Raw genomic sequence first — 17,046 nt, forward strand, 5'->3', positions numbered from 1 at the left:
GAGACTATCTGACAAGCCCAGGCTCCCTTAAGGCTCAAGCTATGAAATGGACATCTGAAGGCAGCCCTGTTTAGGGAAGTTTTTAATGTTTGATGTTTTATCGTGTTTTTAATATTCTGTTGGGAGCCGCCCAGAGTGGCTGGGGTATAAATAAATTTATTATTATTATTATTATTATTATTATTATTATTATTATTATTATTATTTTCCATGCAGAAGATACTTGGGCCAAACCAGTGTTTCTCCAGGTAGGGCTGAAAAAATGCCCCCTGTCTGAAACATTGGACACCCACTGCTGGTCAGGGTAGACAGTACTGAGCTGAATGGACCCATGGTCTGACTTTGTATCTTGAGGAAACTCTGTTTTCAACACATCTTGTTGAACCCTAAACATCTTGCAGGTGAAGGTGACCTGGAAACTACAACTAATCCAGAATGTGGCAGCTAGACTGGTAACTGGGAGTGACTGCCGAGACCATATAACACCGGTCTTGAAAGACCTACATTGGCTCCCGGTACATTTCTGAGCACAATTCAAAGTGTCAGTGCTGACCTTTAAAGCCCTGAACTATCTCAGCCCAGTATACCTGAAGGAGCCACCCATGCACCCCCATCTTTCAGCCTGGACACTGAGGTCCAGCTCTGAGGGCCTTCTGGTGGTTCCATCACTGCGAGAAGTGAGATTACACGGAACCAGGCAGAGGGCCTTCTCGGTGGTGGCGCCCAGTTGACACAATTTCTGAGGACTTCTATTTTTGAATTGTTCTAGGTTTGTATGGGCTGCATTTATTTATTGAATTTATTGTTTGCTAATATGCTACTATTAGAAATGGGTGATTTTGTCAACTTTTGTTTTCTCTCGTTTTCCCAATCTCCAGTTCAGTTCCCCATATGCACATTTTATATGCAATTCCCAGAATATACACATTTTTTCACAAACATTTTTTTCTGCAACGCAATGCATCTTTGTATGCTATTTTCATGAATCAATGCATTTTTACACACATTTAACACTTTTTTTATTTTAGCACAGGTTACTGGGCTGGAGAGCTGCAGTGCAAAAGTCGAGGAGGGCAGATTTCAAAGGATGGCTGTATCGTTCCAGTTCATGTCTAAGAGGTTTGGGAAAGTTTGAATCTGCTAGGTTGTCTTTCAGTATTAACTGAACCAACTTTCTCTTCCATCCCTAGTCATTGTATTTCGATAGGACTGTATGGGTGGGAATGCTGGTTTTCTAAAATGCTTTGGTTTGTTGTGGGCTGTTGGGAAAGTGCCAAATATCAATCCAAATGTGTCAACTTTCTGTGCATCATGGGGAAGTTTTAATCCCCCTTCATAAATGGCACGGGTGTCCAAATGGTGCCCTACAAATTCCAGCAGCCCCAAATGTCATGTCCAACAGCCATGGATGATGGGAGTTGCAGTCCAACAACATTGGGAGCTCAGCACCAGGGGCATCGACATGGGCCCCAGATTATGGGTGCCCAATGGCATCCACGCCGTAAGGTGATGTTGTGATGTCATGTCACTTACATTGTGTGTGCTACAGCAGCGGGGCCTTGGAGGTCATGTCTGAGGCCTCTGCTGTGACTTCCAGTTTCTATCAGAAGTCGCATCTGAGGTCCCATAAGGTCCCAGAAACAACTTCCAGGGTCTCACAAAGCACCAGAAGTCACGTTGGAGGTGCTGAAATGATGGAGTCTACGTGTTCAGCTAGTACATTCCCTGTACGGTTAAGTCCAAAGGAGACTGGGGTTGCGGCACTCATCTTGCTTTTCAGGCAGAGGGAGCCGGCATTTGTCCACAGACAGTTTTCCGAATCATGTGGCCAGCATAACTAAACCGCTACTGGCGCACGGAGGACCGTGACAAGTGCCAGAGCGCACGGAAACGCCATTTACCTTCCTGTCGCAGCAATGCCTATTTATCTACTTGCACTGGCATGCTTGCAAACCAACGGGAGCTCACCCAGTCGCTGGGATTCGAACCGCCAACCTTCCGATCAGGAAGCCCAAGAAGCTCAGTCGTTCAGACCACAGCGCCACCCGCATTCCTCCACCTAGAAAAAGGTGCATCTAGGGGATGCAGGTGGCGCTGTGGGTTAAACCACAGAGCCTAGGGGCTTGCCGATCAGAAGGTCGGCAGTTTGAATCCCCGCGACAGGGTGAGCTCCCGTTGTTCATTCCCAGTTCCTGCCAACTTAGCAGTTCGAAAGAAAGTCAAAGTGCAAGTAGATAAATAGGTACCGCTCCGGCTGGAAGGAAAACGGCATTTCCGTGCGCTGCTCTGGTTTGGCAGAAGCGGCTTAGTCATGCTGGCCACTTGACCTGGAATCTGTACGCTGGCTCCCTCGGCCAGTAAAGCGAGATGAGTGCCGCAACCCCAGAGTCGTCTGCGACTGGACCTAATGGTCAGGGGTCCCTTTACCTTTCGCCAGCAATAGGACCAGGTGAGCATTGTGATACAGATGCCATCACATTTGTGTTGGTTGCATATATAGAACCAGCTGCTATGCACACCTTCCTTGGTAGATTTGGACTCCTTTTAAAAATACATGTATGAAGCTCAGGAAAGAACACAAAGTGCTCACAATCGTATCAAAAATATTTTATTTATTAAAGTAACAATTGTACTAAACAACCTATACTTGAAATGCATTGAATAATTGCTGGAATAAATAGAGGCAATTATTTCAATCCTTTAAAGAATGAGAGGTTTTTATTTGACACTTGAACGTTGTTACCCCCAAAGCTTTAACTTATACAATATAAATAGTTAAAAGGCAAAAGTCAAGTTTCTTTTCTTTTTTTCCCATTTGTGTCATTTGCATGTTTTTTAAAAGAAAATTTAATACTGATCCATTTGGTCACCAGAAAGGATCCATTTTCTCCCCCAGTTGCAAGCATATATTAAGGCAAATTTTGCAAGCAAACGTGATCTCTATATCATCAGAAAAGGTGTTACACATCCCACAGCAGAAAAATCAGACAACTACAGTATATATCCCCCAAAACAACCAGATGAGCTTCCATTTTACCACAGTGATGGTCCATGTCAAAAAGATTAAGAAGAAAATATAGATCAGTATGTTGTTGATACTCTTCCACTTTTTAACAAATATTCTTAGGGATTAATATCACATTAATTTGCCTATGCAGGAATTGGGGCCCATATTTTCCTCTTTTTAAAAAATGTATTTTGGGGCATTCTTATAATAATAATAAAACTTTGTGATGGGTACATCAGTGGGGATGGAAGGAATTCCTACAGTACAAGAGGTGTAGAGATTCATGCTATTCTTCCATTAGGTTGGATCCATACTTAAAATGTAATCCAATACACATTCACCTGCGAATAAACCCCACTGAACTCAGTGGGACTTAAAACTCTGAGTTGATACATATGGGATTCCGCTATATGTTACTCATGCTTTAGCTCACTGAAATCAATTCAGACAAGTCATGATTCACCAAAATCCCATTGATTTCAATGAGACTAAAGCTTTACTTTAAACAGGATCTGTCCCAATAGTTTTCTCTGGAAGCTAATTGACTGCCAACAGCTTCCATTCTAGACTGGAAAGAATTTCCTCATTGGGTTGGCATAACTCAATTTGAACAAACTAAGATACGCAACTAGGATTTCACCCATCTTTACATATTTTCTAAACTGGAAACCAAGAGTTTCACTCCGGCAACACTGTTTCCTCATATATAGAGAGAACATAGCGTTAGGCACCCGGTCGTGGGATGGAAGACTGCTTTTAATGCCTGTGTACCATCTGGCAGACGGTTATAAGTTTCCTCTTCTAAAACTTTTATGGGGAGGAGAAAGAGATTGCACGTATTTATCCCATTGGCCTTTGTGGGCCCAATCCCGCAGAAAGTCCTCCTCCACAATTCGCACTGAAATTGGTGGGAGCTGTGCAGAACCGCAGGTGGGAATTTTGGGCTCTGGATTTAATGGTCCCATTGAGACGTCAATATTTGGTCAGTCAGACCTGGTGTTTTTGTCCTGTCACTCTAATCATTCTGCTATGTGGGGCACTGGACATCTGCCCAAATGGTGCCGCTGAAGCTGTTTGTGATCATTTAACGCAGCTCCCGTTTGATTTCAATGGGGGTCCAAGCAGGAGAATATCCTGGGGATTGTGCTATTCCTTGCGCACAAAGATTTTGCCTCCAAAAATTGACAATGATGTTAATTTTCCCTTCCACGCCTCAAATAAAGTCAAAAGCACACGTTTAAATACTTTCACAGAAATAAACATTCATCAGTTTAAAAATACAGAGACTTTTAAAAATTCTTCTTTCAATAGTGGGAGGGGAAAAACTCAAAAATCAGCAAACCATTTTCACATTGTGGGCAAGTCTTTTTTTTCTTTTTCTTTTTTGAGGAGTTTTTCAAAGCCTATTTAGGAAAAAAAAAGCAAGAGACTGTAATAGTGGCGGGGAGGGGGTGAAAATAGTGTACTTTTTGGCAGAAATATAAAATAAGAGGTTTTTATTTATTTATTTATTTAAAAAAAGAGACTGGTGTAAAAAGTAAACAAAGACAAATAATTACAATTATATAAAAATACAAACCCTTGGTCATCAAAACCCTTATAAAAACTTGACTTTGGAATTACAGTTTGCAGCCTAACACACACACACACACACACACACTCACTCACACCCCTTCCTAGGAAACAAAAAGTTACAGAACAACAAGAAGGTTCATAAATTAGGTTGCAGATCCTAAAAATGGGTTACCAGATCCTTTGCTTGTGTCTCCAAAACTCCCTTTCTTCCATGTACGCCCAACATGAGCATGGCCAATGAGGTATATAGGACGTTAACACTTTCGGGCGTACGCACAACAGAAGAAAGTGCATCATTGGGAGACCACCCACAGGAATGGGTTGAATCCTGTGATTTTCTTCTCTCCCCCACCCCCACCCTTTCCCGATAAAAAGGCACAATCACATTTAGTTATTATTATTATAATTATTATTGCTTTGGCATGGTCATGAATTCGTTCATGTTCAAGTTCCAGCAGCAGTGATCCTTTCCCCTTGGTGATCTCAAGTACCACAAACGCTAGAAGGTTCATCTTGTGACAAGAAAGATTCCATGGGCAGCAAAAAAGAATTTTTTTTAAAAAGTGGGGTTGGGGGGGGTCACAGTGGTTGAATCATACGTCAAGCACCATGTCATACTGTTGTTCCTTCTTCCTCCTTCCGCATTTGGTGATGAGGACTAAGTACAAAGTCAATAGCATCACCCAATAGCAGGCGTAAAGTATCGTACCAATGATTAGCACGGTCTGTTTCGATTCAGTGAATGGCTTTTTGGATTCCTTGTATATCGTGAAAATGACACCGCCCAAGAGGATTGTAAACCAAATGGAGACTGGGATGAGTCCTATGAAGTTGACCACAATGGTTTTCCGGCCCGACGTGCCCCAACCTGCTTTGTTTATCGTGGCTATGGCAAACATCTTTGCCGGCAGCAAACTGGACATGTACAACACTGAGTAGAGAGACATGAAAACCATGACAATGTTCCCTCTAAGGCAGCTGGCAAAGGAAGACTTGATAAGGCCCACCAGCTGGACTGTCAACAAGAAAAGGAGGATGTTCCACAGCTTCCCCCGGTAGAAAAGCTGGATGACAGTGGCAATGAGGAAGAATGGGAAGAAGCCGGTGATGACAGCCTCGTAAGTCATCCACAAGTGATGCTTGTGGAACCACATTGCATTGTATAGCCACTCTCGGAAGTAGGACTTGCTCCAGCGGGTCTGTTGGTTCAACCACCTGAGATATTCTATGGGCGTTTCGGTAAGGCACTTGGACCGAGCCGTGTATTTCGTTGCATAGCCAAGGCTCAAGACTCGGTTGGTGAGATGCCGGTCGTCTCCAAAGCTGCACTGAGACCCCATGAATTCTTGATTGTACCAGTCTTCCACGAATTCGTGGAGTAAGGCATTCCTGTACATCCCCAAGGGCCCGCTGATGCACTGCACACAGCCAAAGTAGGACTGGCACGCCCTCTCGATGTTAAATGCCATCCAGTATCTAACGCTGCTGAGGAAGGAGATCCACGAGTCGTACTTGTTCAAAATCTGCAAGCAGCAACAACGAAAAGTAAGTTTTATAACGAGGAAAACAATATGCAACTGTGTTTGGGGGGAAAACAACAACAACAACCATAAGTATATGTCATAAAATACTGCCATTCACATTTTTTTTTTATTTTGACATAGTAATAATCATAACGAAATAAGAATAAAAATGTGCACCCCACCCCCCGAGACCATTCCATTGTAACTATCCAACCTCCCAAAGTTTCAATACCTCTTGCGATGGTTTGACCCCTTTCCGTTTTAACAGTACGAATTCTACAAACACCCTCCATATCTCCTCAAAATAATTTCTCCTGCATATTCCCAGTCTTACCTTAATGGCACATGTTAATTTATCATTAATAGCTACGTCCCACACCTCTTTAAACCATTCTTCCATTTTATATTCTGCTTACTCCTTCTACTTCCTAGCTATAATAATGTGTGCAGCTGTCAATAAATTTGTGAGCAAGTCCTTCATAGCCTGCGAACCTTCCACCCCGTCGTAAATTGATAATAATGCTACCTCTGGACTTTTGGTCAGATTTAACCCAGTGATTTATGTTATCTCCTTAAACATCCTTTGCCAATTTTTTTTTTTACATATTTACACCCCCACGACATGTGAACACAATTTCCTATTTCCTGGCATCCCCTCTAACATAACACCAAATATTCCTTGTTTATTTGATTTAATCTGGCTGGTGTTAAATACAATCTCCAAATTGATTTATAACAATTTTCTTTTATTCTTACATTATTTTTAATATTCTGATACTCCCTCCCACCCATGTTTTCATAGAATCATAGAATCCTCTAATGCAAGAATCATGCACTTCGTGTTGGGTCTCTCACACAATAACAGCGTTACCGATATTTTGTGACAGTGGTTTTCAAACTGCGTGTGGATCAGTACCATGCATTTAAAATACATCTGACACATATTTAAAGCACATAACTGTCCCCAAAGAATCCTGGGAGCTGCAGTTTCCCCCTCAGAGCTACGAATTCCCAGCATCCTTAACAGACTACAGTTCCCAGGATTCCTTGGGGGAACCTGTGCGCTTTCAATTAGTGTTGGGTGTGCTTCAAATGGGTAGTGTGGCTCAGCCTTGTGTGATAGGAGAAGACCTGGAATTGCTCAGAGCCTAATCTTGGGGTTTCTCCTACTTCCAGCATCCTTCCCTCTCATCTAGACCCCAATTTTGAACAAAGACTTCATTGGACATAGAATGGAACAATTGCAAGAGACCCTAAATGGCAGAAAGAACACAGACATACATATCATTTCTAAGTTCAGAGTCTGCAAAGCCAACTACGTTCCCCAGACCAAAGTACTCTGGTTTCTGTATATTTCTAGACTCCGGCTTTTTCCAAGGTCTTGTTTATTTTGTTTTTGGCGACCTGCAAATCCACTTTGACTGCACAACTTCACTTTGATCTGTGCACGGGGCAGGCCGAGCCGCCCATGGGGGGGTGCTGCTGTGGCGATCCACCCAGGGGAGTGCCTGGCAGACACAAGCCCCATGCTGCCATTTGGGGCAGCATGGGGCCCCGAGCCACCGTGTCACTCCCAGGAGAGACGTGTGGCTTGGGCATGCTGCAGGCCAAGCCCCGCGGTAAGTGCCACCCCCTGCAGTGTGCCATTTTGTCACCCCCTCGGGGATTACACCCGGGGCGGGCCACACACCCCTTCCTACGCCCCTGCTCATTGACACTAAGCACAGCCAGATCAGCAGCTCACTCCATCCCGGTCACCCATCTCTGTCTTATGCTCTTTCCTCATCATGTTATTTTACCCCTATATAATTAGAATCTGAACCTTGCCCTACGAGCAAATAAGTCTCCTGAAATGCAATGACTGATTCCAAGAGTCAAAGCTTCATGTGGACTATAAGAATGAGGTTTGGCAGCACTGTAATCGCCACTCTATTATCTTGTCTCAGTCGGTGTTTTGTGCCCCAGATCCTTTACATTCGGGTCCATTTTATCTATACAGGCCCCACATAGGCTTTTCAGATAAGCAGAAAAGCTCAGTTATCCAACCCCCAAACCATCTGAAGGCAGGGAAGGATAGGGATGTGTGCTTTTTATAATGTTTAATGTTTTATTATGTTTTTAGATATGTTGGAAGCCACCCAGAGTGACTGGGGCAACCCAATCAGATGGGTGGGGCATAAACGCTAAACTAATAATAATAAAAATATATTATTATGGAATAGGACACCCCTATTTTCATTGGAGAAATGTTGGAGGGTACATGGCTCATGTACAGACAATGACCAAGAAAGACAAGTGACAGGGTATGGAAGTGGCTGGAAAAGGGGGAAGAAAAGGGTGTGTGAGTGGGCTTATGCATGCTCCGTTGTCATGCACAATGACCCAGAGCACAACCCTCATGCAAATCGGGGTTGCCTGTATTACCATTTCCTACTCAGGATGAAATAGCAAACATATTGTAAATGCATGAACTGTGGTATAACATAGGAACGTCTTCTGTGGAAAGTTCATGGATCAATATTCCCAAATCCAGCCTAGATATCTAGTGGCTTCTGGATCTATGCATCCACTACAGGAGAAATGTTCACAGTGCCCATAAAATATGCATGTTACTTCCTGCGTGACTATCAATCTTCACTTGCAAAATTGCAAGGGAGCACATAGAGGTGGTCCTAAATTTACAATCTTTGATGCAGATTTTGAAAATTGCTATATTCACCTGCACATCTCCCCCAACGCCTCCAACCATTGGATCCTCTTCTAAAACCTTGACCATTTCCACTGATGAAGCTGGATCAAGCATTGTATCAGAGTCACAAACCTGTCCACGAGAAAAGTAAGCAAATGTGGAATTAATAAAGGAACCAGAGTCAGCACTGCCGAAAACTGTTGTTTCACAAATGGTGTGCTTTGAAACAAATCCTATCAAGCGAATCACAGGTTGTGGGACCCACATTGGCGAAGCTTAGCAACGCTTACAAAACTTGAAAAGGGGTCATACATTCACATAAGGGGATGATGCCTTTGGCAGATTTCAATTTTTAACTGCAAATTTCAACTATGTACTTTTCCCACATTGTAAGGCTTAAAGATTCTCTTTGTTTCCTCACATCTGACTCCGCTCGCTCCAAAACACTCCCCACTGGAATCTGCAGTGTTTCTCCTTTTAAACCCTATTTGTGTCAGGCTAGCAGGCATATCCTTTAAATGTAACAGCAGTTGTGTGAGTACTGCGGCTATAAAAGAAACGTCTGTTCTCAGAACCAGAGGTATTTATTTTATTCGCACATTGAATCAACTTCTTTGAACAAGGACCATGTTCATGAGATGGGGTATGGAAAAGTGTGTGTGTGTGTGTGTGTGTGTGTGTGTGTTGGGGGGGGACTTTGCGGGTGTTCTGCACTTTTCCTGATCCCATTTGACAGAAGGAAACCGGATGCATTTGGTGCCCCCAGTTCAAAAGTTTCCCACTGTCCTAAGGGGGGGAATGAATGATGAGTGAACCTACAGATGCTTATAAAAATTGGCAGAGCATCTGGGAAGAAATACGATAGCCCCCTTTTTCCCCCACTCACAGAAGGTTTAGCCATTCATGTATATATGATTCCAGAAGCTGATTCTGCCAACCAGATCTCTTTGAACCTGCGTTTCATGGAGCTCTCTCATTCACAACACGCCTATAGAACTGTTTCTCATAATCGCTCACTCGCGTTTTGTAGCATTTAATGTTGCTCTGCTTGTTATTGTTTTAAAGGATGTTCTGATCTCATTTCTAGCATGTTTGAAATGTTCTGCAGGTATGGCTTTCTTCTCCTTTGAAGAGAGTTGTTGTTGAGCAAAATGACCATGGCAGCAGATGCTCACTAAGGGCAGAAGACATAGCAGAACCGGCCCAACCATGAGGCTGAGTGAGGTGGCTGCCTCAGGTGGCACCCCACAAGGGACATCATCCTCATTATGGTGTCCAGTTTTGCTGCTGGTCTCCCCCCAACCTCTAGGGACACAGACTCATAGAATATTGTAGAGTTGGAAAGTGCTCCAAGGGCCATCTAGTCCAACCCCCTGCAATGCAGAAATCTCAGCTGCAGCATCCATGACAGATGGACACCCAACCTCTGCTTAAAAAGGAAGGAGTCCACAACCTCCCAGGGAAGACTGTTCCACTGTTGTAATAGCTCTTATGGTCAGAAAGTTTTTCCTAATGTTTAGTCAGAATTTCCTTTATTGTAACTTGAAACCAGTGGTTCGAGTCCTACCCTCTGGAGAAGGAGAAAACAAGCTTGTTCCCTCCTTCCATGTGACACCGAATGAATTTTCATGAGGATTGCTTTGAAAATGCAAATCGCTGCAGAGATCTGAAGAAGCAAATTTAATATTGAAAAAACGAGCAATGGAGAGAATTGGAATTGAAAGTTCCTTCCACCCACTAATTGTTGCAAATGTTTCTATTCTAACCCTTCCTCTAATGAGCTCTGGGTAACATTCACTTGGGTCTATCCTTCCTCCTCGGTTATCCTCAAAACAACCTTGTTGGGCTGACCAGTCATGACTGTTCTAAGGTCACATAGTGAAACTTCACAGTTCAAGCAGGAATTCAAACCCAGGCCTTTTATCACCAACTTCACCAGGAGCAGGTCATAGACCTGACAGTGAACCTAGGTGAATCTGATAGGTCAAGGGACAGAGTGGTGCTAACAGGTTATAGGGAAGCCTGCTATAAAGAGAGTGTTTATTAATATTTCTGACTCCCATTCATTAGTTTCCCAGTTAGACCAATAGATTACTGGGTGGCAAGCAGTTCTATTCATAGCTGGCATGAATACTGAAATACAAATGTAAATAAACTTTTCCCATTCACTAGATCTACAAATTTGTACCTTCATTTAGAAGCGGGGGGAAGGATTACAGTCATTTGCACGTGGGCTTAGAGAACATTAGAAGTGTCTTTTTGTCCATTTGTTAGTGCATCATAATGTGGAGATTCTGCTTTGCCTTGGACATCAGGTGTGTCATGTGGCAGGTACATTAATAAGCAAGCTCTGTGAAGCATTGGGTAGCCATATTCCCTGATACAGGTAGGTAGCCATGTTGGTCTGCCATAGTCAAAACAAAATATAAAATCAAAAAAATCCTTCCAGTAGCACCTTACGAGACCAACTAAGTTTGTTCTTTGTATGAACTTTCGTGTGCATGCACACTTCTTCAGATACACTGAAACAAAAGTCACCAGAAGGTGACTTCTGTTTCAGTGTATCTGAAGTGTGCATGCACACGAAAGTTCATACCAACAACAAACTTAGCTGGTCTCTAAGGTTCTACTGGAAGGATATTCCCTGATATTTGTGATAAATCTCACTTATTTGAAAGAGCTAATGTGGTGTTATAGGACCTGGGAGACCAGAGTTCAAATCCCTATTTTGCCATGGGGCTAGGAACAGGGAAAAAATCTGCCCATTTTGGTTTCTCTGGGTGTGTCCCCCCATTTTTTTTTCAGTCTTAAGTTTGGTTCTCCCAATTTCAAAATCGATTTACATTTTTTAAAATCCTCATGAAAAATTGTAAGCATTTTAGTGCAAATTTCTCCTGATAAGGCAGTTTTTGTACGCCCTTCTCATATGCACGATTTCACAGAGTTGTTTTCCCCAACAGAATGTATGTTTCCATGCTATTTTCACTAATATAGACGTTTATACCCACACTTTACTCTAGAATATGCATTTTTGTAAAAAATTATTTGGTGGGAGAACTGCGTTGCAAAATTCAGAGTGGTGTGAATTACAGAGGACAGCCATGTTTCGGTTGGCATACCGTTTCGCAAAGTGCAATTTAGGTAAGTTCACCTTTAAATGAGAAGTGAATTCAATATCCCCTCCCCATCCCTACCTTGGGCTAGTCACAGACTCTCAAGCCCAACCTCCTTCACAGGGTTGCTGTGAGGATGCTATGGAGAGTGGAAGAACCGTATCTGCCACCTGAGGCTAGAAATATCAATAGTGAATCAAAACATTAAAAAGCCCTCTTCGGTTGTTGCTTTTAAAAAAATCCCAACAACACTTCTTAAAACCTCTTCCCCCCCCTTGCCAGATGTATTGCTGGGATCCGAGGCCATGATTCATTCTGTGAGAAACTCAGAGGCGCTCATATGCAAACAGATGCTCTTGCTGCTCAGAAAGAGCATCTCAAAGGATTGGCAGAGTCTGCGAAAATGGGAGAGGTTTTAAAGCCCTATAAAAACTTGTTAAGAAGCAGGGAGGAGGAGGCGGTGGCTGGGGGGGGGGAGGAGGAGGAGAGCTTAGAAATACAAACAGGAGAGATCCCTCAGCCAAAGAGTGCTGGCTTCATCCTTTACAGCTGCATTACCTCACTCAAGGCAAAAGCTTGGCCTTTGAAACCTCAGTGACACCGTTCACTTAAAAATGAATTAGGCAGCACCCACCCCACCCCCTTTGCAAAGTACAAGCTGCAGGCAAGGATTATTTGCCAGCTGTGCTGCATCTGACATAGACACCCCCCCCTTTCCTTACTAGGCCTGGTAAAATGGAAGGGGCAAAGAGATTACACACAAAGAACTTCTTCTAACTCACGAAGGCTACTTGTATTTGTAATTGCCGTTGAGCTTTAGGGAGGAATACATGGGCGTGGGCTGCCCCCATTTTATCCTTTCAAAAAGGTAGACTGGGGCCAAGAAATGGAGGGAGGGAGGGAGAAAGGAGAGTGTCCCAATAGGCCACATTCACGCTGTATTTTTTAAAGTACCATGATACCACTTTAACCATCATGGCTTCCCCCAAATAATTATGGGAGCTCCTTGTTGTGGGTGTTGAGAGCTGTTAAGAGGCCTCTACTCCCCTCACAAAGCCAGAGTTTCCCCTGATTGTTAAACCACTCTGAGAACTGTAGTTCTGCAAGGGGAATAAGCGTCTCCCACCATCTCTCAGCACCTGCTGAGGGAAGCCATGAGCGTTTACTAAGTTGTATCAAAGTTTTACATGTACAGTGGTACCTTGGTTTATGGACTTAATCTGTTCCAGAAGTCCATTCTTAAATCAAAGCAATTCTTAAACCAAGGCGTGCTTTCCCATAGCAGCGGGGGACTAAATTTACAAATTGGAACACACTCAATAGGAAGCGGAACATGTTCTGCTTCCAAGGCAAAGTTCACAAACCAAAACACCCACTTCCAGGTTTGCAGCGTTCTTAATCCAAGTTGTTCATAAACTAAGCTGTTCTTAAACCAAGGTACCAGTGTATAGTGTAAATGTTGGCCCCCAGTGAGCATCAGGGCCGAGTGAGGATTCAAAAGCTGATCTCTGCTACCAAAGTTCAGGGCTCTTCACTGTGGAGGAATGCAGATAGGCAGGCCCTGGTGTGAGGCGTTTGAGGCACAAAGACACTGCCACAGATTGACACTCTGTTCGGTGTTCAAGGGACTGGGGTGAATTCTGTGTGCCAGGTGACTCCCAGACCCTAATGACTGTGGTAGGGGCCCCTGGAGGCTGCTCCATAATCCCAATGGGGCAGTGCCAAATACCTCAACCTACCCCCCACCTGTCTGCCTCCTTATTAACAACCAGCCACGAGGTGGGGTCTGTCGGTCATTGGCTCTGGTTTCCCATATTGTAGTCCCCTTGCCTTCTGCTTCACCAGCCCCCCTGGGCACCAGTCACCACTGGTAGGGGCACCCAGGACCCAGCCTATGGTACAGATGCTAGTCTTCCTCTCCTGGAATAGAGAGGTATAGGGTATAGAGGAACACTTGAAGGAGCTGGGTATGTTTAGCCTGGAAAAGGGGAGACTGAGAGGAGATAGGATAGCCATCTTCAAATATCTCAAGGGCTGTGACATAGAAGACAAAGCAGGTCTGTTTTCTCCTGCTCTTGAGGGTAGTACTTGAACCAATGGCTTCAAGTTACAAGAAAGGAGATTCCGACTAAACATTCGGAAAAACTTTCTGACAGCAAGAGCTGTTTAAAGACAGTGGAACAGACTCCCACGAGAAGCCGTGGACTCTTCTTCCTTGGAGGCTTTTAAACAGAGGTTGGATGGCCATCTGTCATGGATGCTTTAGCTGAGATTCCTGCATGGCAGGGGGTTGGACTAGATAACCCTTGGGTCCCTTCGAGGTCCAAGGTTCTATGACCTTTCTAAGAGAGACGTTATTTGCAAGCAGCAGCAACACTAATGATGCTTTCAATAAATGAAGGCAGTTTTTTTTTAACATCTGTTAAGAAACTAGACACAGTGAGGCAACTTCAATCCCATTGGATTAGGTACCCATTATATTTTTTGCTTAAAAGCAACAGAGGCAGAAAAAAGATTGCCAGATATAGGGGGTTGATCAACCCCTTCCTAGGAACATCGGACACTCTCTTGTGCAGAGTCAGGTTATGGGACCATCTTATCTACTATCATCTAAACTTGCTGCCACTGCATCACCTCCATAGGAGCCAACTCCAGTGGGCCAAGGGTGCCCTGGCACCCACAATAATATAATTGGGGGGGGGGCAAACTCCCACAAAGTCAATGAGAAAAGCCGGCAGGCAGCAGCAGTGCTGCCTCTGAGAGAGAAGCAGTTCAGCTCCAACCTCTGCAGCCGTCCAGTGAGGCACCCTTTTCTGGGAGTGGGGCTCAGATGCGGAGGTAGAGTCTCTCTGCCTCAGAGTCTGAGCCCCTCCCTATGGAAAAGGGTGTCTCACTGGCTGTGGGGAGGCATGTACGCGCGATGTCGCACCCACAATCCCGAGGGCAAGATGCCCCCCGCAATCGCCTCCCTGGAGATTCTGGGGTTGAACCTAGGACTTTCTGCACAGAAAGCATAACCTTTCCCACTCAGTTAAAAGCCTTTCGTCCCTTCCAGTGCCTGCGAGAAGCCAAGTTACAGGGAACCAGGCAGAGGGCCTTCTCGGTAGTGGCACCGGCCCTGTGGAACGCCCTTCCACCAGATGTCAAAGAGAAAAACAACTACCAGACTTTTAGAAGACATTTGTTTAGGGAAGCTTTTAATGTTTGACAGACTATTGTATTTTAATATTTTGTTGGAAGCAGCCCAAAGTGGCTGGGGAAACCCAGCCAGATGGGCGGGGTATAAATAATAAATTATATTATTATTTATTCCATTTCTCCATGTTAACTTGCCACTTCCTGTAGCTCAACAGTGGTGAAACTTCTGTACTGTGGGTGTAATTGGGCCTGGTGTGAGTCCCAAGTTTGCTTGCTGAGCTGCTTCCGACAGACTGTGCCCCCTACCCATCAGCTGAGCACTTAAAATTGAAATCCAGAGTGTCCCTTTGTAAGTGGGACTTTTTGTTTCTGACTGGGAGCTCTGCTAGGATCAGCTGCATTTCAGAGTTCCTTGTCGGGAACTCCCTAGTGTAGCTCCATCGCTTTCTCCTTTTGAAGGAATTGGCTTGAATTCAAGTAAGTTCCTAGAAACAGAGCATTTCCCCTAATGATGTAAGCTAGTAGATAGTGGGAGATCCCCTCTGAAACTGTTGTGAGACAAGTAAATAGCAACCCACACTCAAACTGCAATTCTCTTCTTCAGACCAACTGCCCACTGAGAGGCTGTAACGGCTGTCTTTGCAGTCTTATAACCCTGATTCATTCACAAGCTGCTTCTGCTAGTAGCCATCATACAGGTTGCCAGCAGTGGCCAGCAAGGTAGGACAGTGGTGCCTACCTGACCTCCTGTCACCTGCATCACTGCAGTGTACTGGGAAGGGTGAGATGGCCGTGAGGTTGGCAGAATGCAAATGCACTTGGCAGCAGCACAGGTTGGCTCTGCCAGCACATTTGCACTGCGCTGGCTAAACCGCCCCCTCTCCCTTCTCCTTCCCAGTGCACTGCAGCAACACAGGTGACAGGGCAGGTAAAGTGCTACCACCCCACCAACTGCTGTTGCAGGTTATGTAATTCAGCAAGTGATTAATCTATGGCTTTAGGAACAACTGCCAATAAACAGTTATGGTAAACAGAAGCATATGTAAACAGAGGCAAAGAATCTATCCCTGCTTAAAAAAAAAATATGGTTGGGGAAAGAATATCATTCAGAGAAGAAATGGCTGCCACAATGTTTGTACCAATTTCAAACTAGTGATGTTCCAGGGTCCAGGTAATCATAGATATCACTTGCAGGCTTTGGGGTGCTCCCCTTACCATATTCATTGCATACTGGACCATGAGTTAGGGTACAGTATGCAATGAATATGATAAAGTAATCTCTTTGTGAGGTTAGGCATTGGGTAAGCCTTCGTTTGGATGGAGGGCAGGTTGTAGCCTTTGCCTGCCCCTCCTCAGTAAGGGTATCCTGTTAAAGGGATCCGGGGTGTGTGGATTCTGTCCGATTCTGTCGGACGTGGGCTAGGGCCATGTCACAACCCCAATGGGAACCCCTCGGGGTGCCCCTGTGTGATGTACGTCATAGGGCTCCCCCTATTGGTGGTTTACTCTTAGATGGACTTCCTGCAGGCAGGCAGGCAGGAGTTGGGATATAGCCTGGCTAAACCCAATGCCTAAGCCAAACCGCTCACATCTGTAACCAATAAAGTTGTGGCCTATTTGAACCCATAAACCAAAATACTCGTGCCCGTGTGTTTATTGTCCATTAGGGAACTGCGGGTCACGGGACCTTGGCACATAAGTGCCACCCCCCCACTGGTGCATTGGTGTCTGAATTTGTTATGGTTTGTGAAAGCTTCTAAGTTAAGTAACTGCACAGCTCAGTGTCAGGTTCTGCCCATCCCCTTAAAACTGGCCCTGCACCAGCATGACATGTCACTGTGTACTATCTGACCAGCCTTATAACAATTTCAGAAGCTAAAGCTTTTCAACAGCCCTGCTGTTTTCCAAATGGAGAGTGAAAGGGGCGCTCTGTTCACCGAGGGACTAGGAGAGGCTACGCACTGCAACGTCCAGCACAAGATGTACAAGACCTGCTTTCTT

At 44.5% G+C, this 17,046-nt stretch overlaps 1 protein-coding gene across 1 annotated transcript in view; it reads right to left on the reverse strand.

Moving 5' to 3' along the window:
* Positions 1–5,146: 5,146 nt before the first annotated feature.
* HAS2 (hyaluronan synthase 2) overlaps positions 5,147–17,046 on the reverse strand; it is a 35,403-nt gene continuing 23,503 nt past the window's right edge. Inside the window, exons 3-4 of the mRNA XM_033155799.1 lie at positions 8,825–8,926; positions 5,147–6,105 (exon numbers count right to left, since the gene is read on the reverse strand). Of these exons, the coding sequence (XP_033011690.1) occupies positions 5,176–6,105; positions 8,825–8,926 (1,032 nt within the window). The 3' untranslated portion in view covers positions 5,147–5,175. The remainder of the gene's footprint in view (positions 6,106–8,824; positions 8,927–17,046) is intronic.

Source organism: Lacerta agilis, chromosome 7, assembly GCF_009819535.1.
Source record: "Lacerta agilis isolate rLacAgi1 chromosome 7, rLacAgi1.pri, whole genome shotgun sequence".
In the NCBI taxonomy this organism is placed as follows: Eukaryota; Metazoa; Chordata; class Lepidosauria; order Squamata; family Lacertidae; genus Lacerta; species Lacerta agilis.